The sequence below is a fragment of the Amphiprion ocellaris genome, chromosome 4 (genome assembly GCF_022539595.1).
Source record: "Amphiprion ocellaris isolate individual 3 ecotype Okinawa chromosome 4, ASM2253959v1, whole genome shotgun sequence".
Lineage (NCBI taxonomy): Eukaryota > Metazoa > Chordata > Actinopteri > Pomacentridae > Amphiprion > Amphiprion ocellaris.
In genome coordinates, this window is record NC_072769.1 from 19,630,596 (window position 1) to 19,648,997 (window position 18,402).

General features: G+C 38.3%; 2 protein-coding genes across 2 annotated transcripts in view; one reads left to right on the top strand and one right to left on the bottom strand.

The window, feature by feature from the left end:
* tet2 (tet methylcytosine dioxygenase 2) overlaps window positions 1–4,424 on the top strand; it is a 40,663-nt gene extending 36,239 nt beyond the window's left edge. The window contains exon 10 of the mRNA XM_023268074.3: window positions 200–4,424. Coding sequence (XP_023123842.1) covers window positions 200–1,569 — 1,370 coding nt within the window. The 3' untranslated portion in view covers window positions 1,570–4,424. The remainder of the gene's footprint in view (window positions 1–199) is intronic.
* Window positions 4,425–4,544: 120 nt separating this feature from the next.
* Window positions 4,545–12,677, bottom strand: ppa2 (inorganic pyrophosphatase 2). Its single transcript, XM_023268075.3, has 12 exons — window positions 12,417–12,677; window positions 10,370–10,434; window positions 10,234–10,278; window positions 10,095–10,148; window positions 8,136–8,255; window positions 7,621–7,707; window positions 7,390–7,516; window positions 5,701–5,828; window positions 5,466–5,551; window positions 5,290–5,359; window positions 5,157–5,196; window positions 4,545–5,070 (listed from the first exon to the last, which is right to left on the bottom strand). The coding sequence occupies exons 1-12, from the start codon at window positions 12,652–12,654 to the stop codon at window positions 5,048–5,050; spliced, it is 1,083 nt and encodes a 360-aa protein (XP_023123843.2). The 5' UTR covers window positions 12,655–12,677; the 3' UTR covers window positions 4,545–5,047.
* Window positions 12,678–18,402: the final 5,725 nt, after the last annotated feature.

The following is an 18,402-nucleotide window of genomic DNA, read 5'->3' on the forward strand; positions in this document are numbered from 1 at the left end:
TAACATTTATTCTGATAGTTTTTATAAATTGTACCTTAGATATGTTATCTCTTTGTATAGACATATTGCCAACATAGTAAATTAACATAACCAAAGAACAATGGACTGAGAAAAAGTGAAACAAAACTGGATATTTAATTTTTTTTTATTTTTTTTATTGCTAATAAGACCTTTATCTTTTGGGGATTTTCTTCTGCAGGACCTATTCCAGGTGCTGTGGGAGCAACCCTACAGTTGGGTCAGCCACCACATCCCCTTGGGGCCCATCCTCAGCAACTACAGCAACAACAGCACCAGGGAATTCTTCCTCCTTATCCTGGCTCAACAAATGCTGCCTTCGCCAGGTTGCCCAACCATCCTGGGTCTTTTCCAAGCACTTCCAAGCCAGGCAGCATGTATCCCCTTCAGCCACCAACACCAGCCAGCCCCTACCCTTCCCCACTTCATGTACCAAACTCTTACATGAATGGATCAAATCGTCCATATCCAGGTTATCAGTGTAATGGAGGAATGCCCCTTGACAATTACCATCCATACTATGCTTCAAACCCAAAGCACCTGGACATATATCGACAACAGCGGCCAACACTTTACCCAGAGCAGCGGTATGGTGTACATCAACGATATGAGGTCAATTATACACCAAGGTATGGTGAACCTGGTTTACAGGTCAATGGTTACAATGGCAGCAGTATGAGACCAGTTCACCCCATGAGACCCTATGGCCCTTATGGTCCTGACAGGGTCTCAGACAACCAGTTTATGGACCCCCTCTCAAGAGCACCTTCAGCCCATGGAGGCCTAGATTATACAGCTGTTGTGAGCAAAGGCAATCAGTTTGGAGAATATCCAAATCCATACCTGTCTCAGAGCCCTCAAATCATACCCCCAGGCCAAGATCCTTTCCATATGCAAATCAAGACAGAGATGGGTATGCCTGGCCCACAGATGCTTTCTGGTCAGCTGAGTGGTGGGTGTTTAAATCCTGAAACACAGTCTCGGTTAGGTCTGCCTAATGGAAGTCTCATGGGCTCCAGTGTTAAACAGGAGCCTGGAACACCACAGACACCTACCACCCCACAAAAGCCCGAGATGTGGTCAGACAATGAGCACAATTTCTTGGACCCTGACATCGGTGGTGTGGCAGTGGCACCTAGCCATGGCTCTGTCCTTATTGAGTGTGCAAAACGGGAGCTCCATGCCACAACGCCCCTCAAATACCCGGATCGTCAACACCCAACACGCATCTCCTTAGTGTTCTACCAGCACAAAAATCTGAATGAGGCCAAACATGGTTTGGCACAGTGGGAAGCTAAGATGGCAGAAAAGGCTCGAGAGAAGGAGGAAGAAGCAGAGAGGAATGGTGGTGAGGGGACACCTAGCAAGGGCAGCAAGAAAGGGGTGAAGCGTGAGCATCCTGAGTCATCAGAAACCACAGGGGAGCCTCCATACAAGCGTTTTATCAAGGCACTAATGGAGGGGTCCTTGTCATGCACAACGAACACATATGTCAGTACATCTCCGTATGCCTTCACCAAGGTCACAGGGCCTTACAGTCAGTTTGTGTAGAAAAAACTCATTAAGAAGATCTCAACGGTGCTTAATCTCTGACAAAAAGACCACAGGCACCAGTGCCCTCTCATCAGCCTCATGTTGAGCAGTGAAAGGAATCTGTTTTCAGATGAGATATAAATCACCTTTCACATCAGGTTTTTCACCTCTTTAACAATCAAGCTTTACTAGTTGACCCTACTAAGGATGTATTTATTAGCAAGATACACAAAATCTCTGGTGCTTTCAGTCTGATACATAAGGATCTATTTTAGCTGGAAACAAAGTTTCAGTTTTGGTGGCTTTATTTTTCTTACAAATTTTGGATACGTAATCTTGGCTTCAAACACTGATTTTGTAAGTGACAACATTCACGGTGCTAAAGTGTGTGCTTATTACCATAGATTTTTATTCAAATGCCTTCACACTATAACCACAACACACTCTACGAGTGACACTCGATTACTTACGACACCGGGACACTGAAAATATCATCCACCGGTCTAATCATCAGTGTTACAGTGGTTTTTGGCAAGTCAGTGTTTCATAAAGCACTTTTTTGATGAGAGTTAAATGTTTGGGGGAAAAAAAGTTTTGTTAATTTTAAATCATGAAATCTCTTTATACTGTATTGCTGCATTGACAGTAATTCATTTCTAAGCATCACTATAGTTACATTCATGAATTTATAACGGGATTGTTTGAGCAGTCCATGAAACTGTTTTAAGTTCATGCAAAACAATTTTTTAAGAACTAGCGTTATGTTGGTGCTTTTTTCACTTACCTATGTCACTTATACTGTAAATTGAGCCATTCTTATGGTGCATTTTTAACATTTTGAGAAAAAAAAAATCTATGTTTGTTTTATTTTAGTTTTTTCCAGGTTTACTTTGTTGTCACCAACTGTTTTTAATGTTCCTCACTGCAGGTTCATTGAACAACCCTGGATTGTGAATATTACATGTAGTTTTATGTCTGTGGTGCTTAGTAAATGTGCTTTTTATACACTGAGGAACATGAAACAGGGTAAGCTCAGTGTCATTTTCTGAGGGCAGCTGGCTTGCTGTGGGGTCTAACTATTGTAATCTAACTGTAAGATAAACATGTGAGATTTGTACAGTAAATTAATTTCCCTTTTTGGAATTACTGTTATAGATTTTGTGTTGTAAAGAATGCTAACAGCCTATTTCATTGTATTTCTTTGGGTTTCAACTGATTTTATTTCATAAGGTGCTATTCAGCCTACTAGAAACATACAATGTGAGACTCTTTGGGCAGTGAAAAGGCTTTTAAATAATGTACAGTACAAACCAGTCATATACCTCAAAATTAGTTTGGCAATAGGATTATAACATATTTTTCTTTCTTCATTTGTATATTACTTTCAAAATGTTAATAACAGTTAAACTTCAGGCCACCAAAAGGCATAAAAGTTCATCGCTTACTTTCTTATCAATCTGCTAGAAAGTATTACTTGAACTTGAATCTTTGATATTACTGTAAAATCAGGGACATTTTCAACTAATTGTGTGTACATCTTTAATGCCTGTATTCATCTTGTCTTTTTCACATTCAGGGACTTGCCATTGCATCCTGAATCCCAATACGATTCTTGTCAACCATTACTTCACACAGACGAAAATTATTTTATGAGTAAAAAGATACTTAGTTTTTCTTTTAAACTTTTATTTTAGCTAGTAGGACGGTGGTAATCTTTTAAAAGTAATCTGAACATATATGCACTGAGTTAACTAAAGGGAATGATATTGGCTACGTGAAAAGCAATCTGTTTGCTTTTGCTATGAGGCAAGACCAGGGCAGTGATTATTGTAGTTGCACATCTTGTGCCTGTGTATAGTTAAATTTATTTATAACCACTAAGCAATTGTATAATGATTTCTCCCCTCTTGATTTGAATTAATGCGATATATATAATTGAATGACATTATGTTATAGCAACAACTCACCCCTCTCTTCTACATATTCATTCTCTTAAAGCACTTCATTTCTTCTTCAGGTAAAAAAAAAAAAATGTAATAAAGAATTACAAAACGTTTTATTTAAACAGAATGTAAATGTGTTAAAAATAAATTATGTCACATTGTACATACCAAGAATTTGTATTGCAGGAGTGTAACTCATTCTTTGATGTTGATGTAGGTTCTTTTTGTTCTGTCAAATCGACCCACAGCTCCTCATATATCATATCTTTAAAAATCATTTTGGCTTTTTCGGGTTAACAGAATGATGATGATGATTAGATTATCTAGGAAGCTTTTTGTAAATATTACACTCACTGTCACAGCAACGTTTACAGTTATAGTATCATGATAGCTCAGTCATTAGAAGTTCTAGTTTTTTTTTAACTGTTTTGTAAAATAACTCTACAAACAAAAACGTTGAATTTCGTTGTATAGGACCCAGCTACAGTAGCAGGTTGTCGTTGAGAAAGCCAAGGTGTCGTAAGATATAGCGGGTTAAAAGCATAGCCATACTTGAAGATGCTTCAGAGTGTTTCTGAGTGAGTCAACATTACTTGAATGACTTTGTGGGCTTAACTAGGGCACTACACGTGCTCGACTCAAAGGTTAAGCTAGCAGTTACATACACACTTGGTCTTTTTGCAGTTAGACACTAAAGGTTTTTTAAAAAATGTGCAACTTTTTGCCTGTCAATTTACTTTTTAAGGCTTCCCTAGTTCTCCTGAAGTTTGGTATGCTACAAAAAATTGAATTAAGGATGGGTATTAATACTGTAAGTATTGTAATGTACTGAATGCAGTTTATTTGAAAGCTGTTTATTATATCATTCCTGATATTGCTGATATGTGGGTGTTTTTTTTTTTTAATAAAATTTATATTTATTTAAAGCAATTTGATTTGTTACTCCGAGTTAATACCAATTTCTAAATTTTGCACACAACTATATATGCTGAAGTTCTTAAAGGGAGAACCGCAGACAATACTGGAAAGCAATTGCATCATGTTCACATCTTATTTTTTTCTTCTTTTATTTACCCAAATTGTTACATACAAACTGAGTTGTGTTGTTTACAGCTGCAAGGACACCGATTACAGTTTTAAAGGCAAATCAGAATCTTACTTTAAGTCTTATGCATTGCTGGAATTCGACATTAGTCACAAAAATACTCCAAACACACAATACAGTGTCATTTACAATGTAATAGAAATTAGACCAATTATTTCTGCAACTAATCTCTGTATTATAATTGATTATTACCAACAATGATTCCATCTGTGGTCCAACACGACACAAACACACACCTCACTTCTGGTTCTTTACCGAGTATCACAACACTACATATCTTTACTGGCTCATTCTTCAGCAAATTATCAAATGTAGACGGCTCTATACATAGCTGAGATGGAGTGCGTAGAAAAAATAAATCCAGCTGCATACAAAAGATCCCTCAGAACTGGTGCTCCTTGATCAGATGTTAATACGTGTTGGCGGTTTCCATGTTTTTTTGGGGCCTTCAGACAAAATGCCACTTGTCCACTGTGCAAGATAAGATTTAGAATCGCATAAAAACAGAAGTTTATAACTGTATAACTTTAAATAAACCACAGCCATTATGTGCTTACCCTCTGGTGACACAGGATGTGCGCTGCCACATGCAGGGGCCTGACGAACCAAAGGATAAACATGAAAATTACCACCTAATGCAGTTTTATTTGCCATCATCAATGTGAAAAAAACTGCAGTGGAAGTTCTCACCGACTGGACCACATCTCTGGCGTCCTCGGCGCTGCATTTGAAAGGGCTGTCGCAGCAACAGAGATTTTTGCTGAAAAAAAAAAGAAAGCAGGAAATGGCGTTCACTAGACTTTCACAGCCAATTATATATAAACACCACACATGCACACAGCAGGGCTTCATGCCCACTAACCTACCATTCAATCCCTCCAGGGTTTGTTTGCTTCTGCACTAGTGCCCTCCAGTGCTCATGGGTGGACTGAATGATCTCGACTGCAAAATCCTGAGATCAGAGCAAAAGACATGTTAATTTCTGTGGGGGCAATTCATTTAATTATTCAGCTGTAGCCACTGAAACTGCACAGACTGCAATCCTCTGGAACACGAACCGTCATGCCTCATCTTTGTATGTATTGTTACAAACGTACTGACCTTGTCTTTGAATTGTTCGTTGAATCCAAATTGATTCTCAGGCTTTCCATCAGGCACCTTGTATTTCCTAAACCACTCAACAGTGGCCTCTAAGTGACCTGGTCGGCTCTTGCGGACGTCGTCTATGCCTGAGGAGGAGGCATTCAATAGAAAAAGCAGCTTGTTTATCTTGGTATGAACTAGATATCAGTCGGCATTTCACTTAAATTTTGTATGTAGCTTAACAAAAAACAACTATTTGTTGAAGGATGTTAAATACTTAAAAAAACTGCTGCAAATATTTAGTGACAACAAATAACTAAGCAGGCAATAAATTTATGATGGGTGACAGAACATAGAAAAATCACATTAAAACAAAAAATGAGAACATTTTGTAATAAAAGGGGGTAAAACATGCATTCAACATGTTTCTTACACCTTAAGGCTACACGCAATATGCTTTGCAGAGAAACGTTGAATATAAACAAAATCATGTTGACATTAAAAACTCCACTGGGTGCAAACTATGTTAGTCCTCTTGGGGTTTTTAGCCACAGTGTAAAGTTACTGTCTGAGCTGCAAACCTTTTCATAGGATGCCTGTGTTTGATATACAATAACGTGAAAGGTAGTGGAGGCATAATAATCTTATTCATGGTCTGTTGTTAAAATGCAGATTGGACAAGTTGTGGAGTTGTAGTTGGGCAGTCAATCTTAAAAAGCACTGTGTTGTTGGCAATAAGCCTTATTAGGTTTGAACTTAATTTTTCTGTATTGAACAAATAGCCAAATTTCTAATGACAAGAATAGCTTTATAATAATAATTTTATTTATATAGCATACTGAAAAACAACCCTTAAGTTAAATGAATAATTAGCTAGACTAGCACACATATCAAACAAGGGAACTAGGCTGTTTAAAAATTAAAGAATCAGATGTGGGGTTAAAAGTTAGAATTTAAAAAAAAAACAAAAAACAAACAAGAGAGAGAATTAAAGACTTAGACATGACATCACACCAAGGAACCAGGCAGCAAAAATTAAAATAAAATGAGAGAACATCAAAATAGGACACACTAATTAAAGCTAAAATTAAACTTCACATAAAAGCAAGTCTATAAAAGTGGATTTTCAGAAGTGATTTAAAAGAAGTCACTGACTCTGTAAGCCTCATCTCCTCAGGCAGGTCGTTCCAAAGTCGAGGGGTCCTGATGGAGAAATCTTGATCGCCCTTAGATTTAAGCCTCGACTTTGGAACAACCAGAAGGATCCACTTTAGGATCTAAGGCTGAGAACGGGATCATAAGGGATCAACAGATCGCAAATGTAGCTTGGGGCGAGACCCTGGCAAGCTTTAAAAGTGATCAGTAAAATCTTAAAATCAATTCTAAAACCAACAGGGAGCCAGTGGAGGGAAGCCAGGATAGGTGTGATGTGATGTCTGTTAAAACCGATAAGAAGCCGTGCTGCTGGACAAGTTGGAGGTGACAGAGGAGCTTTACTGGAATGCCAGAAAGGAAAGAGTTACAATAATCGAGACGGGAGAAGATGAGTATATGCATAAGATTTTCCAGGTCTGAGTGTGAGAGCATCGGTTTAATTTTGGAGATTGTTCTGATAAAGGTGTGCAGTAACTCCTGAACTGAACATTCAGCTCATTTTAGGGAAATTCAAGATAATAACGGTTGATACAGTATGATTAAAGCACCCACTATTTAGGTTTTTGGCATCCGGGTCTTGAGCATTGATAGCGATGACCTTCCAGTCCATTTCTCCCTCATCGATCATGGCCAAGATGCCGAGCACTTTTACTTGGATCACCTGACCCGGAGAACAAACCTAAAGTAGAAGGTCAACAAGATCGATACCAGTAGTTAGGATTTTAAAGTGTATATACAAATGAGTCATAAATAAATATATATTTAAATCTCTAGCTGCATTACCTGGGTGCCGATATCACAGACATCAATAGGATCATTGTCACCACAACACTTAGTGTCTTTGTCTTGGTGGTTTGGGTCCTCCCACGTCTGTTTCAAGGAAGCATTGAAAAGCATGTGAGAAACCAACATTTTCTAGCAAAACTTTCACAACTAACTGGCAAAATACATCAATAAATACAGAGCACACCTCTGAGCACTATCACTGAAATATTAAGTCATTTTAAATTTTAAAAGTATTTGTTTTTTAATTGCTCACAGGAGGAAATGCTTGAACTAATAAAGTTCTGAATAATTTGACATCTAAGTGATGTTGCACAGAGGCGTACTCAATTCTGTTGTATGATGCATATATGAATGTACTTATAGAGTCGATGACAGTGGACTAATCCATTGTTTGCTCTTGAATATAGCAAATTAAATGGATTAAATTGCAGTATTGTTACTGACTAGGATCAAAAACAGCATGAGAATGATGGACATGTGTACCAAAAAATTTATCTTAACACTTTCCTCACCTGTGGGAGAGCTCCATAGTTCCAAATGTAACCTTTATGGGGAAATATGTTGGCGACATATCGGAGTTTTCCTTTCTTTACATCTTGTTTGATCGGATTCAGCGGTTCCTTTGTTGCGATCTGGGAATTGAAGCAATTATGGAAGAGTATGTGTGTCTGTGTGTGTGCTTTTTCCATTATTGAAGCATGACTGATTTCAAAGAAAGGCTTATGCTGACATGATGAGGGAAAACTCTCATTTTTCATTAGTCTGCAGCTCTCAGTGATCCTAGCCAGCTAAATAACAGTGATTTAGAGCTCTTCTAACTCCAGACGAGTCCAGCAACCAGTCCCTCGGATTACATTTGAATTGCGACAATAGATTTCTTGTAGTGACTTAAATGTAGTTATGAAATGTCAGTTACGGCATGAATTGTTACTTATAGGCCTCATCTAGCAACTGACTATTACAATGGAACCACTAAAAAGACATTCCTGGAAATGAATGAAAGCTGCATTGTTAATACATAAAAACTGCAAAGTGAGAAAACGTTTTTTAAAGCAGTAACAGTTCTAGAAGTAGTGAAGTGTAATAGCAACATCAATCACTAAAAAAAAAGACACTGTGTGTGTATATATATATATATATATATATATATATATATATATATATATATATATATATATATATATATATATATAAAAATAAAAAAATATAAGGACCGTGACTTTAACGCGTTAATTTCAACTAATTAATTACTGCAAAAATAACGCGTTAAAAATATTAGTGCAATTAATTGCACCCTCCTCAGTTCCCTCATTTCTGGCACACCGGTAACTGAACACTCCAGCCCAGTAGGTGGCGGTAATGAACCTAAAGTCTGTTTGTAGCCATGAAAAAGAAGCACAGGAAGCACTGAGTGACGTCAGGCACTGGTGAACAGTGAAGGAAGATGAGATTGAGCTTGTTGGGCAGAAAGTTTTCTTTTAAAAATCTTCCCGATGGCAGCTTGGATAAAAGCCTGGTTGTGTGCAAATTGTACAACAAAGAGTTTTCTGATCACTGTGTTACTTCAAGCCGACGGTATCACCTCAATGTAAAACATGTTGCTGTTAGCACCAGAGCTAACGTTAGCTACGAGTCATGCTAACGGCTAACGGTGTAGCCATCCCATAATAGACCACTTTTCTAGACAGTGCTTGAGTTTACAGAAAGTATTACAATGTTGAATAAAATCGCTATAATTGCACTTAGATTTGCAGTAATCTGTGAATGTAGCAGACAGATGAAAAATGCAGATAAATAGAAATGAAACATTTTTGTGGTTTAAGTTTTTACTCCATTGAGGCTCTGCCTCCTTGGAGGAGGAATAACCTAAACAACAAAAATATCTCTTTTAATAACTTAATTATAAAATTTTTGTTTATAAAAAAAATTACATAAATAAAAATTGATATTCCTATAAAAAGAACCATCAAAATTACACCATTTATCAGACCCAGAAAAAATGAAAACAGAATGAATCTCTGGATTTTCAACTTTCTGAAGCTCCTTGAACTACTTATGATGATTTTATGTGCCATACAGTGGAAAAACAACTAAATTCAGGCTTTAAGTCATCAAAATCACTTTTTTCTATATGTCCCATTTTCCTTTTTTTTAAAATGAATTTTAAGTTATAAACACGTATATGTCTATTCATTGATTCAACTGTCAACCACAATTTTATTTGAATTGAAAAACTTCACTTATTGTGTCAAATATTGCTATTTGACAAAACTGCAATTAACTGCGATTAATTACAAAGCCTGTAATTAGAGTAAATGTTTTAATCGCGTCCCATATATATATATATATATATATATATATATATATATATATATATATATATATATATATATATATATATATATATATATTTAGAGAGAAAGCGAGAGAGAGAACATGTACACAGATAAATACATCATATCTATACTTACCTCCATTTTAGCGTTTGACCATCGAGGAACCTCAACAACCATGTTATAGAGCACCTGAAAGCAAACAAGACACCTAAGTACAAAATATATTAAGATGAATGTCTTCAGATGGCAAAAGTGACATTGAAGTGGACAGTACCTCACTCTCATTCCTCTTGGGTTTTTTAGCTGGCACATTATTGTCCTGTTAAAACAAAGAATTTGTGAATTCCTGGTTTGAATGCTGGTTTGAAACAGAAACTATAAACATTTCAATAAAAATACAAATAAATTACCTGTTCTGTCTCTGCTATAAGTGGAATATCATGGAATGGTGAAATGTATTTCCCTTCTGAGGTTTCTGCAAAAAAACAACAATAAAACAAATAAAAACAGTTTAACTACTCCTCTACAGGTACAAGCATATTGCATGATGAAATCCCAGAAGACAGTTTATTCTAAGTGAAATGATTTTATTACTCGGAATGTATTACTCAACTGCCTAAATACTTTTGTTTTGGATCCACTGCATATACTGTAGATGCTGATGCAACTACAAAGTCCAAGTGCAAGTTAAAGCAGCATTGATGGTTATGTAATTGCATATACCATTGAATTGTGTGCCCCGTCCATAAACGTCACAGACAAGGCTAAAGATATATTTTGCTTTTAATTAACTTATGCACACAGAAAGCTCAAAACATGAACAGGAGCTCCACTATATTTTTTTTCTTCCAGCTGTTTGCAGGAGTTTTTTCCTCTGATTTTATTTTTAAAAAACTGCAGGATGCAATTTGAAATTCTCTATTAAGCAAGACACATTTACACACAACAAGCCGTAACTTAAATTATTTATTTATTATGGAGACAGGATCTGTCAGGGTCTAATGATACAGAACACTGTGGACTTCTCTACACCTTAAACAGGTGTGGTGAGTCACAGTTTTATCAGTTACAGGTTAGTTAGTTGCACAGCAGTCTGCACTTCACTATACACGCCTATGGGAGACTATAAGTGGCTCAGCTGCTTGCCAGTCCCCAATATTGTGCACAATGAATAAATAAAAATAATATGATTGCGATCCTACTACAAATTGACTGCTGCAGACCACAAATTTTTTAAAGATTTCATCCGTCGAACATCATACGACTGAGCAGCCTGAGTGGAGTACTGCACTCTGTGTGCCTTTCTTGTACAGGAGCAATATTATTTCCAACTACTCTAGTATTTTACAACATAATATAATCTCTCTTTAGAATGAGATCCTGTGTTTCAATGAGATTACCTGTATAAACAAGAAAAGCACTCAGAGAGGCCAGTACTCCACCAAGGCTGCTGAGTCGTTGTATTATTTCCAGTAGCTGAAATCAGGAAAAAATTGGTGGCAGAAATCACGGCACCATAGAATGTGACCATTTAATATAGATGTACCCACAAACAAAATGACCTTGCGCTGAGCACAGGTGTGTGTTATGTATGTGTACATTATGTACGGATACCGAATCACACAACCTAAATATGTAGCAGGCGGTGGGAATTGATGAGACTCAGAAACACCCCCCACAATTCAATCAGTTGTTCCTTGTATAATTTCCAACGGATAAGTCCTGATAGGTCGGCAGCAGTCGATTTGTAGTAGAATTGCAATTATGTGATCATCAGCAGACAGCTGATGTTCACTTGCTGTCATAGTTACAGTGAGGCTGTGGCGCTATCTGGCAATGATACAGAAATCTTTCACAAATTCGTGAATCAAAATTATTAGCAGCATCACTGAAAAAATCTAATCACTTGGTCCTTGTGTCATTTCTGACCTTCCCTGAAAATTTCATCCAAATCAGTTGGTCCATTTTTGAGTAATGTTTGTAACAGACAGACAGACAGACAAACAAACGCCTATCATCACATAACTAAGGTTAAAAAGGTTCAAAAATAATTCTTAAAATACATTTATTGATTTTGGTTCTTGTGTGCCACCACCATGTTCAGCGTCTCTGATAAAACTGCTGGGGCTACTCATGTTTTCTTTCCTGGGAGGTTTTCTGTCCACGTGACCACCAAACAGGAAGCAAACCCATGTGAGGATGTTGTGCTGTCCCATGCACCTCTTCCTCCGCCTCAGCTAATAAACTCTGGATGTATTCACCACATTTCACTCGGTGGTTACTAGCTTTAGCAGGATTTAGACCTCAGAGCCAAGTGTTAAAAGTAGAATCCACTTTTCCAGCTCAAAGGTCAACCTTGACGTGGAGGTCGGACCCGGGCTAAGCTGCCCGTCACACACCGACCGGTGCTAATAACAAACGCAAAGATTCCTTCCACAATGGCGACAAATAACTTACTAAAGTAAAGCCGGTAGTCTGGAGAGTTCTGGTGTCCTCTCGGCTCCGTTTGATAGTGCATCGTTTTTCTCAGATAACTCAGAAGAGGCGGAGCTGCTGCTTGTGTGACCGCTTTGTTCCGAGGGAAAGAGCCGAAACCTGTCAGCAGGCAGCCGAGCGAGGAGCGCAGCAGCGGAGGTCTCATTATAGACGCTTCTTCTGCTTCCTGCTTCCCGCTTCCCGTCATCCTCCTCCACATACAGCAGAAGCAGGACACAGGGAGACCGGGGCTTCCGCTCAGGGGTTTTCAAAGTAAAAGCAGTCAAAGTGACGGATAACTTGCTCCAGATGGATATGTGATCAGGATACTAAATACATGGCAATATGTCTTTTGTTGACAGTTTTGTTTAAGGGTGGGGCTATAAGAAAGTTTGTTAGAGAGAGCAATGAACAAGACATATGTTCTTTTATTGCATATTCAGAATATTGCAGTATTGGTATGTGTCTTCCACCTCAATAGGCTGCTAAATACTTGCCATTTGCCAACCATTTTATGTGGCTTTCTCCTTCCCTTTGAATATGTATGTGTAATCATTTTCAAAATCCTTTTCACAATGGGAAACAATGTCAAAGGAGTAACCTACCACACACACACACACACACACACACACACACACACACACACACACACACACACACACACACACACACACACACACACACACACACAAATAATTAATTTTAAAAGTTTTGCAGTCCTGCTAGCTACTATTCAGCAAATTAACCATTTTATTGACAATGCTCTCCTCCCTGCATGCAAATGTTCCACCAAAACAATTTCTCCCAACACTATTTCTAGGGTGACGTTGTTGCTGCGTCCTTTGTTTTGCTCGGCGTAATGTGACGTGATTATTAGATTTACCCTCGTAATGTCCTCCCAGTTGGCCATACAACTTTTGTCCTCTTAGGGCAAAATGACCCCACCTGGCTTGACTGTTATTTAAAGGATACAGTATAAATTGTCAGTCAATTCTGCATCACACTTTTAGTCTTACTTCAGTCCAACCTATTGCTACCCTTCATTTTGGAATTTAGGGCCAAATATACCTTATTACATAAAAGTATACAATGGCAAAAGATTTTACTTGGGGTCAGAATGACCTCAAGGACAACACGAGGGTTTAAAAAATACAAAAAAGCTAAAGTGTTTTTTTCTTTTACCCCTATAGTAGAATAATACTGAGGTCTGCAGTTCAGAATTGTCTGACCGCATCTTATTATACACGCTTCTGGGAGACTAGAAGTGGTTTAGCTGCTTGCCAGTTCCCAATATTGTACTTTTATTTTGTATATTAAAAGTTGCTTTAACCGGATATTCCTTTTTCCACGTTAACTTGACGATTCTCATTCCACGTGTAGTAGCTTTATTTTACTGCCACCTAGTTTTCTTCCATTTTCCAGCAATAAAACTGTTAACTGCTCAGAAAAGACAACCTCATTGTTGACTTTTCTTTTCTTTTCTCTTTTGTGTTCTCTTATTTTTTGTCATCAGTGTTTGTTTTTTTTAAAGCTATAAACACGATAAAATGTCTGCAACAGTAATGGTAGAATTGCTAATAATTCTGATCTAATTTTGACAATCTGTTTTGCAAACACTACGCCAATTTGTGACTTCTAATTATGCCAGTGGCTTCTACAATAGCAAACAGTTAATGAATGAATGAATGAATTCTGCCTCTTATACTGTCTTCCACAAAGGTCCCTGTCTCTTTGGTGTCCATTGCATTTGTTGTTTTAAGACCTGAAGTGAATGGATTTGATGGTGGTAAACTCCACAAACATGATAGGATCAAAGTCCATATGTATCCATTGTGCTAAAAACAAACAGTCACCCAAGCCACCTTGATGCAGCTCCTTTATTATTGTATAGGCTGGACTCTGTTCAAACAAATGACACATCAGCGGCAATAAAAAGCTGGTTTATTAAACTCTTTAAGTGCTTTTCCTTTGATATTGTTGCCAGAGGGATTTTAATACTGCCGTGTACAGTCCCTGTGGTCTGGTGTGTTTAAAGTAACAGGACAGTTTTTCCCAGTGTTGCTGTAGTTAAGACGAGAAGACGTCATGTTATGAACCTAAGTACTGTGACTTTACATGATGGAGAGATGTGGATTTGGATGTTGAAGCAAAATTACAATAAGCGAGGCTGCATGGTGGCTCGGTTGTTAGCACTGTCGCCTCACAGCTGGAATAAAAGAATAGAATAGAAGATTTTTTTTGTCAATTACTATATTTTCAGGATATACAGAGGAACCAAGAAGACATTTTTCTCTCACCTTCATATTGGCGCCATACATTAAAAAAAACGTTAAAAACACTTCCATCCATCCATTATCTATAGACTGCTTAATCCTCGTTAGGGTCGCAGGGAGTCTGATATTAACTGGTGATTCCAAATTGTCCGTATGTGTGAATGTGATTGTGACTGTTTGTCTCTATATGTAGAACTGTGATAGACTGGCAGCCTGTCCAGGCAAACTCTGCCTTTGCCCTAAGTCACCTGGGATATACTCCAGTCCCCCACGACCCTAATGAGGAAGCAGTGTATAGATGATGGCCGGATGGAGATTGTGAAATGTTTCCAGAAAACAAAGATGTTTGATCAGCTCTAACTTTCCAGATTTTGTAAATCTGGATGGAGAGCCAAAAAAGAATAAATGGAAGGGCAGTTGAAGCAATTAGTCATTTTCATGCCTTGATCAACAGAAATAACAACCTTTTTTTGATATTTAATGAACAAATCTGAGATTAATATAAGTTCAGTGTCTCTTTTGGAGTGTTTTCCTCCTGGATGTTAATAGACTCTTCTCTCTTTCAGCAGGTCAAGTGGAGCTACACCCCAAGGGACCCGATCTCTCCCAAACTCCCTCAGGGCAAAGCAGTGAATCCTGCGATGCTGACGGGAGATAACACTGTTTACTCACTCAGATGTTTGTAGTATGTGGCTGTTTAGTGTGATCTACTTTAACAAATCCAGCAGGTTACATAATGTTACTGACACACAGTTTAACTATACATGCTTGACAGTGAACACAGTAAATTATTGTTTAACTCTTGTGTAGTGTTCATGTAAGAGTAACTCACCCACAGTGTTGCGACAGTGTACAAAAGTCCTACTTGATGAACCAAAGATTTCAAATTTTGATTCATCAGTCCATAATACCTTCTTCCCGGCTTCAGTAGTCCATTGGAGGTGTTTCATAGCCCAGACAAGCCTCTTTTTCTTATTCTGACATCTTAGCAATGTCTTTCTCACTGCAACTTGACCTGTCAAACCTGCAACTCCAAGTCTTCTCTTCACAGCTGAAACTGAGACTTCTTACTACGACCACTATGAAGCTGTGCTTGAAGCTGTTGTCCTGTGAGCCTCCTATCACCAAGCTGTTGACTCTCAGAAATTTGTCTTCTGATTCTGTTGTGGCTTTGGGTCTTCCAGATCTCTTCCTGTCAGAGTTTCTCCCAGAGTGCCTTTTGATGGTGAAGAAAACTGTACTCACTGACACCTTGACTTTCTTCACAATTTCCTCACATTTCCAGGCCTCAGTTTTTAAATGTTTTGATGGTCTGTCTCTCTTCTTTTGTTAATTGCCTTTTCCTCACCATTTTTATAGCAGCACACTACTTTCTACAGTACAATACTGTTCAAATAATGCTCTGGAGTGTATGGTATCACAATGTGTTCCAACACTACTTTTATGCAGACAGAGGAGGTTGTAAGTAATCAAGAAAAGTTGGGACACCTGTAGGATTTGGTAGCACCAACTTTCAAGGCTTGATCAACCTCCATTGCTGCAGAACAGCTTTAAGTTGTTAACCCATTTCTTGTTCCCTGAAAAAGGCCTTTTTAAATTCTGAACTGTACTATATTTTTCAGTTTTGGGTAACCTTACCTTTTTTTTTTAACCTCTGGCAGTTCAACACTTACCTTTGTACCATTTCAAGCTATTCATTGGACTTGAACTACTTGAATTTCAATTAAAAGTTGGAAAAATTGGGGTGTTTCACAGCTTTTGACCAGTAATGTATATTTTGCACAGTTTATATTTCATTATATTTCACTTGAATAGGAGCAACTGTAACATAAGCAATTTCCCATCTGGGATCAATGAAGTATTTCTGATTCTCATAGCACCTCCTACTGTTGCCACTTTCTGCAACCCAGAGTGTTGAAAACACTTCAGGAGTTTTACACAGCTCACTCAATCACACATACATGCAGTTATATCAGTGTGCAGGACTGAAACACACACGCATGCAATAACACGCGTTCACTCCACATTCTGGAGTTGGAGATGGTGCACTGGGCAGATGGGGCATTTGCATCCTCCTCCTGAATGTGTTGCACATTGGAAGAAGAGGTTATCGTTTGAGAAAATTCTTGGCCAGCTTCCCAAGGAAGTAGTGTCTCTTATGCTACTCTCAACCAATCCATTCTGATTTTGTAAACAAATATTAAGAGTTTTCAAGGAAAGAATGTGTATGTGCGTAGAGGTAGGGATATGGGGGTAACACACTTCAAATGTATTTATTATCTGATTTTTACAGAGTGTTCCTGGACTTATCTACAGTTTCCAAACTTTTATTATCCTCGGGTCTACTGGACCTGAACAACCAATATAAATGTGAGATGGCTCTCCCATGGGAGGAGGTGCTGGAGGCTGCCTATGAGCAGCAACAAACAAAGCATTTTTGACCTGGCTGCTGAGTGTAGAGGAGCTGGCTGCAGGGTGGTTATGTACCCTGTGGAGGTGATGCCAGGGCTTTGTCAGCTCCTCAACCTTTCGACTGCTCCGCAACTTTGGTGTCAGAGGAACAGAACATGGGCAATTTGTGAAAGAGCCAACTGTGGAGGCAGAAAAAAGGAGAGCTTCTGGTTGAGGCTGACGGACGAGGCACAGGAGTCTGGAGCTGAGCAGCACCTGGGGCATTAACAGATGGTGGAAGGGAGAAATTTCTGCCACCAGGAGTTGTGCTGGGGTTAAAAGAGCATTGGTGATCCGCAGATAAGCCTCCGAAGAAGTTTGTTCTGGTTTTCAATAGGTGGAGGCTGGTGGACAACCACCAACCTGGTCAAAGTCAAGGTCAAGGTAGTCTTAATTATACTCCAGGGGCAATTAGCACAGCAGGTCGTAAATACAGCTGTCATTAACAATCAACACACAAACAAATTACACAAAAACACAGTTACGTTATGTTATAAGAGGACAAATAGCAGCAGGAACAGATGAGTTCTTAAATGTACTGGCCACATTATATCTGCAACTAGACAGACACAAGATGAACTCTTCCTAGGGTCACCAGGGACCGACTGAGCCTTCTCTGTGATGGTTGGAAAAGGTCTTTTAGACTTGTGCCTGCAATTTTGCTGCCTATCAATGAGTTCTTTTACCTGGTAAAGTATGTGACCCAAACCAGCACATAAAAGAGGAGGTTCAAACAGACTTAATAAAATGAAAAAAAAGAAGCATGCTCATAAAAGTGGTCTCAGACAAGCACAGATTGGCTTTTGCATATCAGTGTTTGGTTTAAAGTTTAACTTATCATCAGTTATTGTCCAGATTCTTGTACTGGTGGATAACTTGACAGTCATAAATAACAGCAGGAAGAACAAGGGGAGGCTTCTTCCTGATGTCATTGATCATTTCCTTTGTTTTAGACACATTTATACCCAAGGAGGTGTGTCAATACCGGTCACTTTATTCATTTGCAACTAGACCATGACCTGTGTTTCAAACAGGGAAGTGTGTGGTGTGTACTCAATCAAAAAAAATGAGCAAGGCCAGTAAGTTCAAGGTCAAAATATATATATATATTTAAAGTTAATCACACAGGCACAAAGTTCCCTCAAGTGCTAATAGTTAAATTCTTAATTATTTTTCTCAAGTTCTTCCATCATTGATGATAATGATGATGGTGGTGATACTATGAGATACTAAAAATATGCAGT